Genomic DNA, 18643 nt, shown 5'->3' on the forward strand with positions numbered 1-18643 from the left:
AATGACCAATATAATGTCAGGCTTAACATTATATCAGGCAACCTAATTATGTTGGTGACCCTTATATACCAATAATTAACACAATGATCGGCCAGCATGGCATGTAACACCAAGATTGCAATCAGTCTCTAGACAGCTCCAGCACCAAACCTCTCCCATCATCATTGATCCTGCTGTTAAAAGTTGTTGATCTGACCTCACTGCAGCAGAATGTAATCCTCAATCTCTGGTGTGCTTGCAGGCGCCATGGCTATCGCCCAGATACAGCGTAACACCTGGGCTGCTGAAGTTGCAAATGGTGGTGGCAGGCCACATTGGGGCCTCCCATTCTCAGCCTAAAAGGACACTCTACCCAGGGCTTTCCATGACAAGCCACAAGAGGAGGACAGCTCGACCTAAGGCCCAGCATGCGACCTGGCATAGACATACTGAAAGTTGCGGACTGCCGATCCACCACATGTACAGACTGCAGGTAATGGCAGCAAGGAATGAATGGCCTCCTTGATACACAGGCATCATGCCCAAATGCTTGCCTGCAGACTGGTGGGCTCTGTGGACCTGGGGTAAGACCTCCCCATTGCCTGCCCCGGTGCCCAAGCATGATTCAGGCCTTATCCTGTAACAACCACAGAGGTCTGGAGTGGGGGTCAGCTTTCTTGGCTGACTCCAGGCCTGCAGCTGGAGCAGCACCACTACCCTTGATCATGCAGTTGAGGTGGGAAGCCTCACTCACTTCCTGGGCTACAAAGATGTCCTGCAACCCTGCTGCCCCATGCTGGTGCCTTATCCAGGTGCAAGGGGGACTTAATGATCCTGAGGCGACAACCCTTTCTCAATGCATGATCCTAGACTGCATATGTGGCCCTGCTGAGGAGCTGCTAATATGTGAGGCCACTGGATTTCGGGCCCCTAGGACTGGCTGAGTTTAGAGGCTTGATCATAGGGTGAACCAGAGAGGCACTGAGCCCAGGTCCAACTAAGGTGGCGAGACTGGGTCTGTGGGAGGTGCGGTCCCCTGCTGTCACAGGACAAATGGTGGGAGCTGGCCTCTCTCACCTCAGAATTATTTTGTTGGAATCTCTGTGTAGACTTTTGTTTCCATGAGACGGTCCCTGGACAACCCCCCCATTACCTCCTGGACATTTAAATTGCACCCACAAACCTGGACTCATCACAGAGATACCTGCATTGAGCACTTGCTGGAGCCTTGGGGGCACCAGGAAGTGAAAATTACTAAACTCTGCGACACCCTGTGCACCATCCACCCTCTGCAGACATGTTTGGCTGCTCATGCCTCCAGCGGGCAGCCTATAGCTCTGTAGTGCAAGTGGGCCTGAGGCACGTTTTCTGTGACACTGGACCCCAGATTGCTACCTCAGATGGAAAGGCGCTGATGCTGCTCTGTAGGTGGGATACCTACAGCATGGCCACGCAGGATGCCTCGCTAAACACAGTTGGTCACTTGGCGCAGCTCGGGAAGGACTTTGGAGGGAACCCACACTGGCCCTGCATGTTGTTGCTGATTGACATCCTTGAAGTTGCCTTTGTGAGCACCAACGGTGGATTCAGATTCTCCTTTCGATCCATGGGCCGCCCTGGTATGGCTTACACCTTTCTCTCCTAAAGCAACTCGTTGGTTATGTATCTTGAGTCTGGGCCTGGGCCTGGCAATTGCTGGCAAATTTCAGCAAAGCTAGAGCACTGACCTTAGTAAACTGTTTCACAGAATCTCAGACGTGTTGTCTCCAGTGCAACCTTGGAAAGAGATTGCACAGCATCCTCACAAGCAGAGACTAAAATCACTTCTCCCTGAGTGGGCACTCCCAAGAAGGCTTGAATCCTTCACCAACCTCATCCTCCCTCGATGTGAAAGGTGCATTCTATATCCTACAAGTAAACAGACATCCCAAACAGCCCATGAGACCACGATGGGCAAAGTGGCTACAGACATTGTCCTCCAATGACAAGATCTGTGCAATGTAGTCGACAGAGTATCCACAAATGTAGGGCACATTGTGGAACTTAAAGATATCGTCACATAACTTAAGTCCACAGCTCTGCATTTCCTCCAAACCCTTTTGAGGAACACACAGAAGATGCTGAGAACAGGAGGTAAAGCAGTAATCTGAAGTTCATTGGATTCATTGAAATGTTCGAAGGATCTTCGCTAGAAAAGTTGTTGGAATCGTAGATTGCATCATTGCTACGTGCAGACTGTCATAATTTTTTGTCCTGGAAAGTGCTCACAAAGTATAAGTAACCCCCCCCCCTCCCAGGGAGCCCCATCCAGCCCTCCCCTTTCTATAGGCTACAAAAGCAAAGGAGCAAAGGTACTGGGCCTCTTCTAACCCACTCATATTCTCATTTTTCGAGATGACTATACCTAACTAGTCCAGAAGCAGAGGAGGGCCTTTGATGCTATTAAACAAAATCTGACAGCAGTGAACCTCATGTGCATTCTCATGTTCTCAGCTAAATATAACGTTCTTCACAACTCCAACTCCTTTTTCTTTGATTCTCCGGAGGTGGCCCGGAATTGGAACTTAGATACCATTTCCCTTCCTCCCATGAAGAGATTACACCCCATTTCTCTAGTAATGGCATTGCTACTGATGGCAAGCTGCGTAGGTGACAGTGCTCCAGGAGACAAAGGGCCTACATGCAGATCGATAGACTCAGAAGCGGAGAAGAACCACAGCCAGGAAGGAGGCCAGAGGTTTGGAAACCCCAACATGATCCTGCCACTTCCCAAGACCTATACTCTGAGGTGACCCTGGATCACTATAAAGGCTGACCAACCGCTAGGAGTTTTTCAGTGTACTAATTGGCCAATGGGCCACTGTGCTATATTTATGTTTAGCTCCTGCTTTTCTTTTCCGGATATTCTTTGCCAACATCATAGTATTGTATGATGTTGGGGTAGATGTCACCCCCTTTACACTCTTTTCTTGTCCCTCTTCAATGGGGATTTTTTTCCGGCAACTGGTACTTCAGGGTAGAAGTTGGGGCAAGGGGCATTAGGAGGGATTTGTGGTTCACAAGTTTCGAGGTTGTTTGTTTACCCTGTTCACATCACCACACAGTGCTTCCATGAGAGATACATATGCTCCATTCCTAGGGCACCTAGATGCCAGTATGGTATTTGGTCTGGGAACAGCACCCATAACATGCATGCACAATGTAGAAAAATGACTCCAATGATTCAATTTGCTGTGATGATATTGAACATTAATGGTCTTAACCACCACATAAAGTCGTGGGTGGTTCTTAGGGTTGCTATGTGCCACTCTCCAGCTGTATTGCTCCTCCAAGAGACATGGCCTGCTTGGGACATGATGCCCTGCCCTAGCTAATTTTAGGTATGACCAGCTCTTCCAGGCAGATCACACTAAGGGCTCCCATGGCATTGCCATCCTACTACATAAAAATGTCTCCCTGTCCGTCACCCACTCCAATACTCAATGCCTCTGGAAGGTACACAGTGGTGGCAGGCCAAATGGAAGGCACCAAGTAGAGCAGCCTGAGTGTATATGTCCCCCAGCCACACAGGCAAAAAACTCTTAACAGCCTGTGGGATGTGGTCCTGAAATTGTCCTGGGATGAACCATCCTGAGTGGGAACATTTAAGCACTGATAGACCCCCCGAGTCGACTCCAGCAGGGTTAGGGCTTCAACACCACCGAGAACTGCCATGTTGGTGGATTGGGTGACTTCTTTGGGTCTATGTGTTGTCTGGAGAACACGGCACCCCCAACCAACCGAATACACCCATATCTCAGCTGAGCATGGCAGCATGTCTAGAATTGATTATCTCTTCTTGCCAAACATAGATGTACTGTTGTGGCGAGCATCTTTCAGAGGCTTTTCAGACCACTTCCCAATCACAATACATACGGGGACCCCATAAAATGTTTGGTCGATACACAAGGCTCTAAGGGCCAGATGTAGAAAGGCTTTTGCGCCTCACAAACAGTGAAAATTGCTGTTTGCGAGGCGCAAAAGCCACATCGCGATGCCCATTCCCATTTTGCGAGTCAGTAACCTGGTTACCGACTCGCAAAATGGGACTGCGAGTCGCAAATAGGAAGGGGTGCTCCCCTTCCTATTTGCGAGTCACAGCGTGATTGCTTTGCGATCGCGAACGCGGTCGCAAAGCAATTGCAGTTACCACCAGTGTCACACTGGTGGTAACCCATTCGCAAAAGGGAAGGGGTCCCCATGGGACCCCTTCCCCTTTGTGAATGCCCTTAAAAACATTTTTTCAGAGCAGGCAGTGGTCCTATGGAACACTGCCTGCTCTGAAAAAATGAAACTGAAACGTTTCATTTTTCATTTTGTAATGCATCTCGTTTTCCTTTAAGGAAAACGGGCTGCATTAAAAAAAAAAAAAAACTGCTTTATTTAAAAGCAGTCACAGACATGGTGGTCTGCTGTCTCCAGCAGGCCACCATCCCTGTGAGTGCTGCGACTCACAAGGGGGTCGCAAATTGCGACCCACCTCATTAATATTAATGAGGTGGGCCTTTGCGACCCCCTTGCGACTCGCAGATGGTGTCAGGGACACCATCCGGCATTGCGACTCGCAAATTGGGAGTCGCTCAGACTCGCAATTTGCAAGTCGCAAAGCCGGAATTTCGTACCTCTGGCCCTAAATATTTACTGCAAGAGCTAATATAATATTTGAGCTTAACCAAGGATCAGTGTACTCCCAGGGGGGGGTGTGGGCTGCACAGAAGGCTGTTGCCCAATTTATCCTGTCTACCCGTAGATTACGATCTAATCCAAAATCCTGGCCAACTGGCTCCTGCAAGGGATTGCATCAATTGTCCACCCAGACCTATGTGGCTTCCATACTGACACTGTATTTCCAGATGCATATCACTCTGGCGCTCCACCTTAGGTTCAGGGACCCCTCAACTCTTACTCTCATTTATTTCCAAAAAGCATTCAATTCTCTTCACCCAATGGGGTTTTAGCCTTGTGTCGTATTGTTTACTAGAGTAATGTATGCCCAATCCCGAGCACAGGTGAAAGTCAACTGCACCCTCTTGTCACCATTCTGGATCAGTAGGGGTGTTAGACAGGGATGCTCTCGCTTGACGCTGCTATTTGCACTGGTGATAAAGCCCCTGGCAGTGTGGGTATGATATGCTGCACAGGTATGGGAATTTCGATGAAACAATGGTCTTGAGAGATCAAATTAGACTCTGTGCTGATGACATACTTTTCTTCATGTGCTGCCCGTCTGGATAATATGTGTCCCTGTCTTACCAAATTGCTTGGAACAATTTGGTGAGTCATTTTGGTTCAATGTCAGCTGGCCAAAATTACTCTTGGTCCCTCTCAAAGGAATAGGAAGATGGTTGATTGGCAATCACGTCCCTGGATCTGCATGCTGTTTCCAATATTTGGGGATATACATTTCCCTTGAATCCTTGAAATCTGGAGCCTCAACCTCACCCAGCGACTGGCTCGGATCCAGCGAGTCATGAAAAAGTGGTCAAACTTACCCCTCAACATCTTTGACAGAGTGGCATTATTCTAGGTGACGTCTTACTGAAGCTTCTGTATGGCCTTAAAAACGTCCCCATAATAATACCACAAACCTGATTCACTGTCCTGTTGGCTAGGATATGGTCCTTTTGAGCAACCAAAACTCTACTACTGGGCCTCACAGATTCCAATGACGAGCGATTAGCTGATTGTAGGCCACAAAGCCCCTTCATTTTTCCTTGAGCTATCTCTGGTTGGCTGACAAGAAATACTGGATTTCCTATATGGAGTCCTTCCTCCTAAGTCACTTTCAGAGTCCATGGGGGTGACACTCCTATGCTGGTGGCTGGCCCTCAGCTGGATCCAAAGGGACTGGAAACCTACACAAGACACTCCCCTGTGGCAGAGTAAGTAGCTGTTCCATGCATCTCACCTGGAGGGGTTCAAGTGATGGAATCTCATTGTGTTTCAAAATTGGGTGATATCTGGACTGGTGCGCACATAAAATTGCCCCAAACTCTTCATCCTGAATTCGATTATCAGAAAACCTGTTTCTACAAATGCGTACAACTGTGATATGCGCTGACGGTGTATCAGTCAGTAATGACTGCTATAACAGAACAGAACCCACTAGAGTCAAAAGTCAACCTGGGTCCACTGGGTTGGCGAGGTATCTCACTCCTCTACAAGTCCTTAGTCATCCACTCCCAGATGCTTTGCTAATCTTCAAGAAGGATATTAGGGCTTGATAGGCCTACTGAATGAGAGTGACTAGGATGGTCCCTCAAGAACTGGTTATTCTTTCCTTCCTGCCTGCACCTCATACAGATGAACTACCTGCACCTGTCCTATTTTACTCCTAGGTGTTTATGGATTATAGGCACACTCCTCTCACCCGTTTACCCCTGATGAATGTGACTTTTTCCATATGCTTTGGAATTACCCTGTCAGGGCAAAACTAGTTTGATATCTTCTCTACTCTTTCCAGAATACTACAGCCACCTGTTGAATGTTCTTCCCAATGTATTTGTTGTCTTGGAGGATGTGGGTGGCTGTAGAGGGGAATGTAGCCTGATTGGTATCTGTGCAATAATTGCCAAGTGAGTCATTGCCCAACATTGGAGATACCCCTAAGCCTGCGTCCTGTCGAGTGGCGGGCCGTAATAGACTGGTGTGCCCAACGGAAAGAGCCTATTTAGAAAGGAAACAGCTGCCCACATAAACACCACAAGATTTGAAGGAAATGGTATCCCTACTACAATCTGATCAGTGATTGATATGAAGTAATGCATCTCATAGTGTCCGTTGAATTCTACAGTTGTGATTATGCTGTTTAATCAGAGACCACAACAAAGAAAACAAACCCATTAAAGCAATTAAATGGGGTTATTAAAAAGTTAACACCATGATGACAGGGCTTCTGTTGTTCAAAGGGTTGGCAGTACGCACCATCAAGCTATGGATGCCCACAATATGCCAAGAAGTACTGCCCTGGTGCCATGTCCAGCATTTTACTAGAGGAGATACAGCCTTCCATAGATTGCTGCAATATCCCAAGAATTACCACCATTAGGGCTGCAGTTTAATGAGGGTGGGCACTATCATGGCTTGGATGTCTATAATATGTTGAGAATTATAACCATTATGCCAGGACCAGCATTTTTACCAGGGAAGGACACCAGCATGCCATGTAGTTCCACATGGGGTCCATCATGCCCAGCCAATATTTACTTGAGGTGTGTGCCAGCACCCCATTGATACTGCCTCTCTCGGCAACCAGTTCAGCATGAATGGCAGGCTATCAGCCACACATATGGCATGAGAAAAAGCAGAGGGCACTGGACACTACTCACTGTAAGTGTGGTGAATGGCCTATCATCATACGGATTTATAATTCTCCTCTAGAGAGTTATGGGGCACATTTTCAGACACTCTAAAAGGGCACTGTGCTGCAACACTCTATACCATACCACTGTGCTTCTCTAAAGGGCCACGTGCGGTACACCAAAACATTATACATGCGTAGTTTGTATTTTATTGCTCTATCAAGTCTGGAATTGTGTGATGCATTACCTTCAAACCGTCCGACTTAGATGGAAAGAGGTGGAGTGTAGCTCGTATCCAGGGCCACTGAAATTATGCGCAGGGGAGAGCCAAATTACATGGCAGGGTTGACTAAATTAAACTAAATTTTTTCAAAGTGTTAATTCATTATTTTGTCATTTACACACACGGTAATACTGTCTGGGCAAAGATTTCAGTTTAACAGCTAAATAAGCAAATGAAATGTGACTAGTTAGCCATTGATAAGGGCCTTCCACTGCGCGCAAATACATGTTGCTGCATCTTTAGTAACTTTTGATTCGTTTGGGCTAAAAACGATTTTTTTTTGTTTTTGTTAAAATCCGCACATTATGCAGGAGATGATGGATTATGTGTCGAATGCAGAAAATTCATAATTATATGGTAAAGCCAGGGCTGTAGAATCTCATAATTCCAGTGGCCCTGGCCGTATCCCTCATGCACTGGACAGCTTTGCAGGTCTCTGATGATTTCAACTAAATTTGAAATACTGGGTGGTTGATTCCAGTCCTTGTTCTGGAAAGCTGGATACTGTCCAGCTCCAAGCAGAAATGAATCATTGTCAAAGTTTGAAAGTCTCTGAGCACTCAGAAAGGTTTATTTTTACTGAGTTCTGACCATTCTTATTTGAGAATGACAAAGACCTGTCTTGGTGGGAACTAAGGTTTGCATATCGGACCACCTCCGAGCCCGAGAAAAGGAACTGATTTCATTCATTTATTTCAAATGTTGTACTACAAGCATGTTGTTTCGGCGTAAGAACCAAATATCATTTTACAAAGGCTTGCTTGAAATTTACACAAGAGGAGACAGGCAATCCCCAAATGTGGGACAAGATATTATTCTTTTAAGGTAAAAAAGTGGGCATTTTTTGTGCCACTTTATGCCAGCAGAGCTAAGGGGTCTGGCACTGGACCTGCCACTCTGGCGATCTCTGGGAGTCAGAAACCACTGGCGAAGACCAGACAGACGACAATGCAAGGAAAAAGGAAAAGTATAATGCAAGATTGGAACTACAGCCGGATTCAGACACCCATTCTCCCACAGTCTGTTTATTTACAGCTGGCACGCAGTACACATCATTTTGTCTATAAGGTCTTTATATTTTAGCACACTCCTACTCTTAAAGAGTGCAAATTTCTAAGTCTGTGGCACTGTCACTTTCGGCTATTTACAGAAAGTTACATTTTCACTGTTGAACTCCCACTTCATCTTACCCGTGAGTTCAATCATAAATGTTCATTGCACAATCTTAATATTTGGTTGATTGTGTGCAGAAAAGTACATTTTTATTCTGTGTGGTGTGACTTAAAAGTGGGCAGATGCGAATGGAACTCTTAAAAATAATTCTTAAATGCGGGCTGGCAACTCACTTACCAAAAAGTTATCTTTATTGATGGGACTAGTAAATATGACAAACGCAGGTCTGATACCATCCTCACATCAGTTTCAAGGGAACACTAAATTTATGTGACCCTTTTTAAGACGCTAGCAAGCACTGCAGGGATTAGTGTAGAAATAAGGGTATTAAACACTTTGCCTGAAAAAGTCTAAAATATGCAATATAGCGGAGTCCAAACTTCTGAAGAACAACTTAGCAATTCAAGAATTTGAGAGTTTGCTAAATACTATAAGGGGCTAGCAACTGCTCGAATTAAAAGACAAACTATCCTTTACACCCAACAATTTTCCTATGTGAGAAGCGAGATGAGACACAGGTAATTGCCGCTAATTTATACTTGACTCCGGAACAATTAGTTTGTTGGGACAGGTGTGTTCTCAGCAGAGTTTCAACGAATGGTTTGAGATGTAAAAAGCCTGCTCCACTGTCCCACAGAAAGAGATGAAGCCTATAATTTTACAATTCGAACACTGTGTTGAACTCAGGAAATCGGGAATGCTGCACAAAGGCGTTTTGCAACCCTGTGAAGCTGAAACAGTGTTTTACCGCCCAGTCCTGGTAGTACTTAAAAGACGCATGTGGGCCGTAGAAAGCAGTGCTGCGTGGGTGGGCCAGGGCGCTATTTCAGTATGTCCCACCTGTGTACGGTCCGCCAGTTCTGCGTTATGCTTCTGAGGGGAGGGACCTCTGCTTAGCAATAGCCAATCATGTTCAGGCTTCAGTTGTTGGGCAGCAGGCTGAGGCTTCTGCACATGACACACCGGTGGCACATTAAAATCCTGGGTTGTCACCTTCTGTCATAACGTATTTCCTGGTGTTATTCGAATCTGTATGTAATTAGAAGTCAGTTACTTTAGACCTCTGAGGGACTGGATATCAAATCCATCATAGTGAGCGTATCTACTTGCATTGCTTCCTCTGTCACGCATGCGCTAGTCCTAGGACGCGGTTCCAAGCTCACTTAGATGCAAGCCTGCTCAGCACTAGCATCTTCACTTCTTGCTCGTCCCATTCCTTACTAAGGGAGATCTACCTCCTTAGAATAGGCACCCACTGCAAAAGCATTTTGTGCTCACAATAAATTACTGAATGTTACTCCTGCCCATGACAAGCCCTGCACACATGTAGGCCCTAAACAGCTGATTTACCACCGACACCTTCTATTTTGTTTTGTGCCCCTTGTTTTTTGCATGTGGGTTCGAAGCTTCACCAGTCGTCTTCTACCACTCAGCGTATATCTTGCACACTGTTCTTGTCTCCTTGACTTATTGGTTGCCCTTATGTGTCTTGGTCATGATCTGCTCTGGTTGGGAGTCCCAGTCTAGAGGTATGGCAGCATTCTGGCCTTCATTTGGAGGTGCTGCCATTTTGATGTGCGTTTCTGTGACTGTCCTTCTTTGTTTCCTGGCCCTGCTCTAGACGGCTTGAGTGTTTCGCACAGTGTCTGCGTTACAGCATACAGTAGTGTATTCATGTTCAGGTGCTTCTTTTTTCTTTGAGATTTTGTAAAAAAAAAAAAACATGCGGTTTTCTGTAGCGCAAACTTGGCTTAAGGACATCAGGGCTGCGGTTTAGCCCCGGTGGTGCCTGGTGCAGCAACCTTTGTTAGCACCCTTCCCCACAATTACCTCTTTCTCTACAGATTCCCTCACTGCCACCCTTCAATTATGCCCTTCATATCTCCTTAGCCCCTCTTTCACATTTACTTATTTTATAGCACTATTCATCCCAATGTAGAGCTTCGAGATGCTTCAAATCACAAACACTTTACATAGGTAAAAATTGTAATTGAATTTCTATAGCCCTTACTACCCTTGACGAGGCTTCAAAGCACTTTTCAGTGAGTAGCACACTATTTCGGAGCCCAAAAGGTTTAGTGGTGGATTAGTTCAGGGAAATATGAGTGAATTTGAGCAGTGGACATTGTGAGTCTGTTAGTTGGTTCAAATAGAATAATGGTGGGATAGAAGAGGGAAAAATCTAGAAAGTGTTAATTAATTGGGAGATCATATTAGTAAGATGAGGTTTGGGATGAGCAAAAGGAGAGATGGAGGAAGGAAGAGTCTGTAGAACGGGAATGGGGCGATCATAGTATGCAATGACCTATGAACATGTTAAGCATAGAATTATTTACATATATATATATATATATATATATATATATATATCTTATTTTCTCGACCACAAGTAATATATACATTTGTTAAGCAGGCTTAAAGAGTATGTACATATTTTCAAAAGCATAGTTATTATACCTATTTGTACAAATAAATACACAAATCTAGATATAGACACATAATCAAATTATGAATGTTTACATACACAGGGATATGCTGTTCATTGCTGTTTGACCATGATGGTTATGTAGGAAAGAGCCAACTCTTGAGTAGTCTTCCGAAGATAAAATAGTTATTCATGGATCTTATATTTAGGGTAATGATTTCCATAGTTTGGCCACTTGAACAGAGAAAGATGTACCATGTATTGTCTTCTTCTTGTATGGTGAGGTATTGAGGCGAGGTGCCAATCTTGAGCAGAGGTTCTTTTGTTGAATATATTTGGTGACTTTATTTCAGATGAAAGCGGTCCTGTTCCATGTATTGCTTCATGGGTGATACAGAGCAGATTTGAAGTGGATCTTCAGGCAACCAATGTAGGGCTCTCAAGGCAGGGGAGATGTGGGCTTGTGGCTTTACATGTAGGAATAGTCCGGCATGGCAGCAGAGTTCCAAATCTGTTGTAGTCTTTTCATAGTTGATAAGGTTGATCCGTGGTAGAGGCCAATGGCATAATACATTTTAAACAGTACAAGAGCGATAGTAGCCTGGACCTTGTGTGGGAATCCTAATTGGGGGAAGATGTGTTGCAGAGTTGTACAAGTGTCTAAATCAATTTATAGGAAATGTTACCTGAGCCAATGAGGGCTACAAGGTGACGGAGTCACATGTAATCCATATTAGTACACATACTAATTATGTGTTACGAGTGCTTGGTTTGGAGAAACAGAGGCAGATTTATGAAGTTTTCATGCAGTCTAGTGAACAAAGTTGCTATGTTGTGTGAAAAGGAGAGAGCACAACAGCACAATAGCTTTCAAAATATGGTACTCTTGCTCTCTCCACTAGTGCTGGTGTACCATAGGCTGCCTTGCACCAACACACTCACCATGGTGCAAGGGTGTATGAGTGAGAGTATCCTTCCAGCATAGGTTTTATACTGGAAGGATACTTTTCTGGCACAAAATGTTATGCTTTGGCGAAGTTTAACTTTGCCATTTGATGTGTGTGCTGTATGGTGCAGCAGACGTGCAAATTTGGAAAGCCATGTTTCTCAAGGAGGCAGAATATGTTTATGCAATTCTTTCCTAAAAAAATTGGTGGATAGGAATTAGAGACAAATCTATGGGTAGGTGCATGACAACATGTATGTACCCATGCACCTAGCATTAATGGGAACTTTCATGTACCACCCACGGCATACTGCTACGTTGTGTTACTGTAGGGATACTATCTATTGCAGTTCAGGATTTGTGCTTGAAATGAATCCTCAAGCGACACTGCACCAGGTTTCACTTCTGTGATGCAAACCAGGCACACATGGGTAGTAAATCTGCCCAATGAACACAATGATTGTGGATCTCGTACTAATACAATTGTATTAGTACCTAAAGTAAGCTTGTTTAGCATTCGTAGAATAACAAAGAATTGAGGAAAAAACAATAGGGTTCTAAACCTATGCTTTCAATTTGCATGCACAGGCTTGATGCCAGTTCATAGCTCAATGCTCTATAGTAGAAATAGTAGAAGGATTGTAATTTAAGCTAGGGCCTATCTTCAAGGGGTGTGTATGGCTTGTTACATCCCCCTAGTGTATTTTCTGATAAATTGTTGGGTACAGGAGCTCTCAGTTGGGTATGGTGAGGTGTCTGTCGGATTTCACCAGGAACATTTGCATACACAGTCAAAAACGCACCCTTTTTCCCTCTCTTTTTGGAAAGACTTCAAAATAGTTGGTTATTTTACAAAATGTGTTTTCTCTCACTTCCTACCCCTACCAATCTGCATTCCTCTACCTTACCACTGCCCCATGAGCCCCTCTTGTGCACCCTGCTTATAGTGTATGGTATTTTAGCATTACGTGCCAGCGTGATTGTTGGGAAATCTGAACTTCATGCCCCCCCAATCTTACTGACCAAGCTACGCTACTGAATTTAAGAACTCCACTTAACAAAAAAAGATCTCTGTGACTAAAGCAGTAATTCACTGAGCTGTCTATATAAAATACAAAATATGTGATCTGTATGTTACACCTTGCACCTTGCAGCCAGAACATTAACCCTCTATGCTACTTTATCATGAGTCAAAACTGACTAGACAAATCACCAATCTCCCCATCAAATGCATTTCTGCACCAGAGTTATCATACAGCTCTTACTTGAAAAATGCCGGGCACAGGAAGATCTCTGCAGATTTCTCTTATTTCACCTCAGCCTGTGATGCAAAGGACAGCCTCGCAAGCTTGGCACCCGGTGCTGCAGCACCAGTCGCATTGCCGTGAAGCAAGCACTGATCAGAGAGCTTTAATCATGAACCAGGTGTTAAAAATTTTTAGGCACCGGGAAGTTAAGTTGTTTGCCCAGAATCACAGGACTTTGAACCGAGACCAAGATTTCAAGCATTGCCACTTGGCCACATCTACTCCCTATGACTGGAGGTGATGTTATGCTCCTTTGGTGCATCCTGACTGTAATCTGGCCAATACCTCCTCACCTCCTTCCGAGTTCCGTGCCATGCTCAAACCGGTAATCTTCCATTACTCGGGCCAGTGGTTACATCACCACCCACTGAGAGGTCATCAGCTATCCTGAATGGGGGCCTAGATGCTGGCAGGATGTGTCGCTGGTGACCTGTCCTTTAGGGCCCACGCGGGAAAGGATGGTGCCTATCAGGAGCAAGAGCATAATTCAGGAATTCTGTATGGAGTGCAGATCGTTTTTGCAGAGGGTGTCCGTCTTGAGGAGGTGGACCCTCCTCGCTTCATAATTGCTGGGACAAAGAAGGAAGAATCAAAGTTATGTAGCTAATTCTTAAGTAACACAGCTATTAATAACTGGACTTACTATCTTCAGTTTTCCATGGACAATATTCATTTTAATATAATGAAAATACATTTTTACGCTCTTTTTGGTTTGGAAAATATACATTTACGGATACTGAATGGGCTCAATAAACATGAAGCTGCTAGAACCTGCGAGGACATGGTTACTAGTTAAATAAATAATGGAGGGTGTAAATTAATTGCACGATTACTGACAGAAGTGTGATTGAGCTGATGGAGTAATTGTCTCTCGTAAAATAGATTATGGGGGAATTATTTCTGGTGACAAAGCTGAAAGGGTTACATGTGGTCGCTACAGATGTGTCTCTCAGATGTCACTTCCACAACATTTCTTTTAGGAATGAAAAATTATTTTACCTCGAAGAATTACATTTCAGGCCTCATCCACCGTTCTTGATTAAATACAAACATACAGTTGAGTAACCTTATTTTTTAAGACAGAAAAATAAAAGTGGAAAACGCTAATAGAGTGAAAGAATATAGGAAAACAGATGAAATAATAAAACAACGAAATGCCTTAAAACCGGCCAACCTGGTGACAATACTGTCTCACTTGTCAAATAAGGATTGGTGTTTTTTTCCAAGGAGATGCTTGTTTGCTGACTTTGCAGATAGGTATTCAGCACTGAATTCATGGTTCGGGAAATTTGTATAATATATTTTTTTAGGGTTAGAAACCATAGATAAATACAGCGTGCGATTCATACAATTCATTAATGATTCCATGTATACCTCTTGTCTCCTGTATTTGCAGAATATCGATATTACCAATTTCAGCAGCAGCTGGAGCGATGGCCTAGCCTTCTGTGCCATCCTTCACAGCTACTTGCCTGCACACATCCCATACCAAGATCTCAACAGCCAGGATAAGGTGAGTTGGCCATGTCACAGACTAGAACATTAGATTTGCTTTGCTTGTTTTTCTGTTGGAACCCTGAGGGGATTCCTGCCTTTCATCAAGTTTGACACCCGATTCTCCAAAGGAGTCACAGCCTGCAAGGTAAGGTTCTTAATCATATTACTGCAAGGAGTACATCTTATCTGTTGTGCTGACGTCACTTCTGACCTACAGATTCTGGCCTGCAGCAGCAATGCTGATCTATATGTAAGGCAATGTGTTTGGTTACATAGGACATGAAAGTTCAGCAAGTACCTCTTAAAATGCAGGTGTTTAATACGAAATTGTTTGTTCTACATAGCACTTGAAATGAGATGGTTGAGTATTTTGATGGATGTATTTTGCACGTGGAACTTTTATGCTGCTGGATTTGCATGGGGAAAATCTGAGATCAGGATTGGAGTTATGCTAGCAGGTCACCCCTCCCAGGTTGGTCCATTTGTTTAATCCATTCTTCACTCCCATTGCAGAATTAACTACTTATACCTTTTGAGCCTGTGTCTTGTAAGTGTTTTCTATCCATTCATCTGTCATTTCATGTTTTCAATCTTCTATCCTTTCACCCTTCCATAAATCCATCTTTTTAGTTCATATCCATCATTTCACCCATCCGTCAACCCTTTCACTTGTCCATTCTTTCACCATTCCATCTATCTACTGGCCGTTCTCGCCATACATCAATTCATCCATCCACCCTTTCACTTTTCCTTCATTCATCTCTTCAATCTTGTTTTCATCCTTGCATCCACTTATCCATTCATCTGCCAATCCAACTATTCATCCAACCTACAGTCCATCCTTTCATCAACTGGCACTTCTTATGAAGATGATGTCTGAACTTTGTCCTTCATTAAAGCTCTTTCTGGAGATGCTCTCTTGCACCTGTTTCCCATTGTGAATGCTTCCCATCCTCAAGGCATCTTCCCAGAAACTCTGAAGACAGACCAGATTCTCCCACTCATGAAAAACCTACACTAGACCACAATGGCCTCCAAGTATCAGCCCATCACTCACATACCATTCATCAACAAGGTTATTAAAAGCAGTTTATGTTCAACTGCAAGACCACATCAATACTAACCATGTCCTGCACGACAACCAGTCTGGCTTTGGATCACTCTGCAGCACAGAAAGCTCTACCTTCCACATCATAGTGGTTGCCCTCTTGAACACAGATGAAGTTGACCCCTTCCGATATTGCTGGACCTCTCAGCTGCCTTCAACGCAGTTGACCATCCCACCTTCATATGCACCATGGAGTCTTGAATGGGATGCACTTGCAATGTCCTTCACTGGTTTTCCTCTTACTTTTCCAACCAACATCAGTCTGTTCACATGTGCATGTCCAGACCACAAAAGATCCCTATGACCTGTAGAGTCCCACAGGGCTCCATTCATTCTCCTGTCATCTTAAACTTATACATTGAGCTGCTTGGTGCACTATTCACAGATAACAACATTGAGATTCACCGATGTGCCAATGATACACAACTCAACTTGAAAGTCTCCTCTGCTTCAGACATTCAACACCTCAAACACTGCTTGCACATTATCCATACCTGGATTGCCAGCCCCTACCAGAAGTTCAACTCAATGAAAATTTCCTTTTATTTGGAAAGAACAGTACAAACCTGGCTTAGTGTCATGAACTTTGTCGTTTCAGACTCAAATCTTCAATGAATGCCAAATCACTTAAATTCAATGTGGACACCAACCTCACTGTCAAAGAGCACACTGCCCCCCCCCAAAAAAAGACAGACAGCCTGGTACCAGCTCTCTCTTCTAAAGAAAATTGAACTGTTTCTACCAGAGAGTGGCCTGAAGAAATATGATCACTCTCACATTAAGGAACTCCGTTGGTTCCCCTTGCGTGCCAGACCATCTTCAAAACCAGCTGCATCATTTACAAAGTAATCATGACCAGCACACCCTGCTTATCTTGCAGACAAGCTTGCCATTTCTGGTGGATCTCAGCACAACCGCAGCCCGGGCACCATCAGACAGCATACGAAGAAGTGTAAAAAATAAAATTTAAGAAAGCAGGCCTTTTCCACCTCTCTATCCAGGATCATTAACAACATCCCTTTATCAAATAGAACCACCACAACAATGCTCCAATTTAGAAATGGTTGGCCCACTTCTTTAAATAACACTACATGCTCCCTTTTCCCGAACCCCAAATTATTTTTTGAAGATCTTTTAAAGATATTAGATGGTAATTCGGTTTCCCGGAGAGATAAGTTTGTACATTCCCAACTCCTTCACATGGTGCCTTACTGATCAATGAAAGATGGAGCCTCAAGAATGCTTATTGGTCTAAAACGTGTCTAAAGTATGGACCACATGACAAGGCCTTGATTTCCATCTTTTTATTGATTTCTTAAGCACCCCCCACAAGATGACAAAACTTCAGCCCAAAAATTATGGGGAGAAGAACTTGGCCAAGAGACGACGCATACAAAATAAGGGAAACTCTGTAATAGGACCGCCACATTTGCATTGATGTGTGACAACGTGAAGCACAGTGCAATATCCTGACTTATTGGGATTGAACCCCTGAGAAGACTGGGAAATGGAACACATCAGAGTAAGATAGATGTTAGATAATTGCCGTGCACAGAGTACCTTATTACATCTTTTGTGGCACTGCCTCAAGCTAGCCAGATTTTAGGATGAGGTACTCAGTGAGCTTGACAGAACTTAGATCCCTAGAGATTCAGGTATCATACTGTTGGGCAGACCATATGCATCTCAGTGATCACCCAAGTCACTCAGGAGCAAACATCTGGCTATGGCTTTAGTAGCCATGATACAATATCTGCTAATACTGTGGAGGCCATGCCACCTATATTTTCTTCTTGGGTAGCTAGGATTTGGGAGTCATTGTCCATGGAAAGATAGCTCTAGCAATAGAATACAAACTGATGAAGTGAGCTGGAACCCATTCATCCAAATTCTTGCCCATTATTACAGGGAACTTACTACCTAACAGTACCTTAAGGCAATAAGGTTTACCCCCAATTGAGTGACCCATTTACTCCTGTGGCAGTGGTCCTATATACCCCTTCAATGCCTTTGTCTCCACAGGCCATCCATGCGACCTTCAAATAGAAGTGAAAGAAGCACCCTTGAAAGTTTCAGAATGCATTTGATAACCAGGAGGGGGTAGGGGGTAGGGAAGGGGTAGTTCACTGTTCTTAAATGTTGTGCTAATGTATTTTTCACAAGTTCCTCGTGGACCTGAGGGTGTAGGCTATAGTATGTGTGTCAGCTGCAAAATAAACCATAGTTAAACCTAAAGAACACTATATCACAATACATTAACCATCCACAACCCAGCTTTCTCTCATCTTACTCCTAGACTTTATGCTGGTCTTAGCCAAAAGGCAGTTAAACGCTGTACAGTGTCAAAGTTCGTGCTAGGAAACCATTAAACAAGCTCTCAATATAATAGTTGTGGTTTTTCCAGAATCTGCTGTGGGGAAAGGTTCATGTATTTGGTTATTTGTTGGATCTCATCATGCGTGTTGGTGACATTAGCAAATTATTCTCCTTAAGGATTGTTTAGCAAATACTGCAGACAGTCAGAAGTCTTGCTACAGCCCCCCTCGATCTCTTCTCCCTACAGTGGTATGACGATTGAAAAAGAA

The 18643-nt window shown here is 44.0% G+C and overlaps 1 protein-coding gene across 2 annotated transcripts in view; it reads left to right on the plus strand.

Annotated features, from left to right (window-relative positions):
- SPECC1 (sperm antigen with calponin homology and coiled-coil domains 1) overlaps positions 1-18643 on the plus strand; it is a 956149-nt gene that overhangs the window by 845602 nt on the left and 91904 nt on the right. For both annotated transcript variants that reach the window (XM_069226282.1, XM_069226283.1), the window contains one exon: positions 14850-14966. In XM_069226282.1, the coding sequence (XP_069082383.1) occupies positions 14850-14966 (117 nt within the window). The remainder of the gene's footprint in view (positions 1-14849; positions 14967-18643) is intronic.

The sequence above is a fragment of the Pleurodeles waltl genome, chromosome 3_1, assembly GCF_031143425.1.
Source record: "Pleurodeles waltl isolate 20211129_DDA chromosome 3_1, aPleWal1.hap1.20221129, whole genome shotgun sequence".
Classification (NCBI taxonomy): Eukaryota; Metazoa; Chordata; class Amphibia; order Caudata; family Salamandridae; genus Pleurodeles; species Pleurodeles waltl.